The 308-nt window shown below is 58.4% G+C and overlaps 1 protein-coding gene across 1 annotated transcript in view; it reads left to right on the plus strand.

Annotated features, from left to right (window-relative positions):
- Positions 1-8: 8 nt before the first annotated feature.
- Positions 9-308, plus strand: part of LOC104522387 (plexin-C1-like) — a gene marked incomplete at its 3' end in the record, with an annotated part of 21174 nt that continues 20874 nt past the window's right edge. The window contains exon 1 of the mRNA XM_010164659.1: positions 9-269. Within this exon, the coding sequence (XP_010162961.1) occupies positions 9-269 (261 nt within the window). The remainder of the gene's footprint in view (positions 270-308) is intronic.

The following is a 308-nucleotide window of genomic DNA, read 5'->3' on the forward strand; positions in this document are numbered from 1 at the left end:
CACCGAGCATGGCTGTCCTGCACCAGCTGCGCCCCTCCGAGGGTGGCCTGACTTTGCAAGGGCACGTGTATTTGGACTGCGGGTGCAGGAGCCTCATCGTTTCCTCCAGCCTCGTCCGCCAGGGTGAGCGGGGCTGGTGGGTGGGTGTGTTCCGCCACAACCGCAGGGCCAAGACCTGGAACACCACCGCTGTCTGCATCTTTGGGATGGAGGAGATGAAGAAGCAAGCCTGTGAATCCACACATTTCATCATGAACGGGAAGAACTGTGTAAGTCTGGGCATCGTTTTGCTAAGCTTTTGTCCTGCA

Source organism: Antrostomus carolinensis, unplaced genomic scaffold (assembly GCF_000700745.2).
Source record: "Antrostomus carolinensis isolate BGI_N321 unplaced genomic scaffold, ASM70074v2 scaffold30883, whole genome shotgun sequence".
NCBI classification, from domain to species: domain Eukaryota; kingdom Metazoa; phylum Chordata; class Aves; order Caprimulgiformes; family Caprimulgidae; genus Antrostomus; species Antrostomus carolinensis.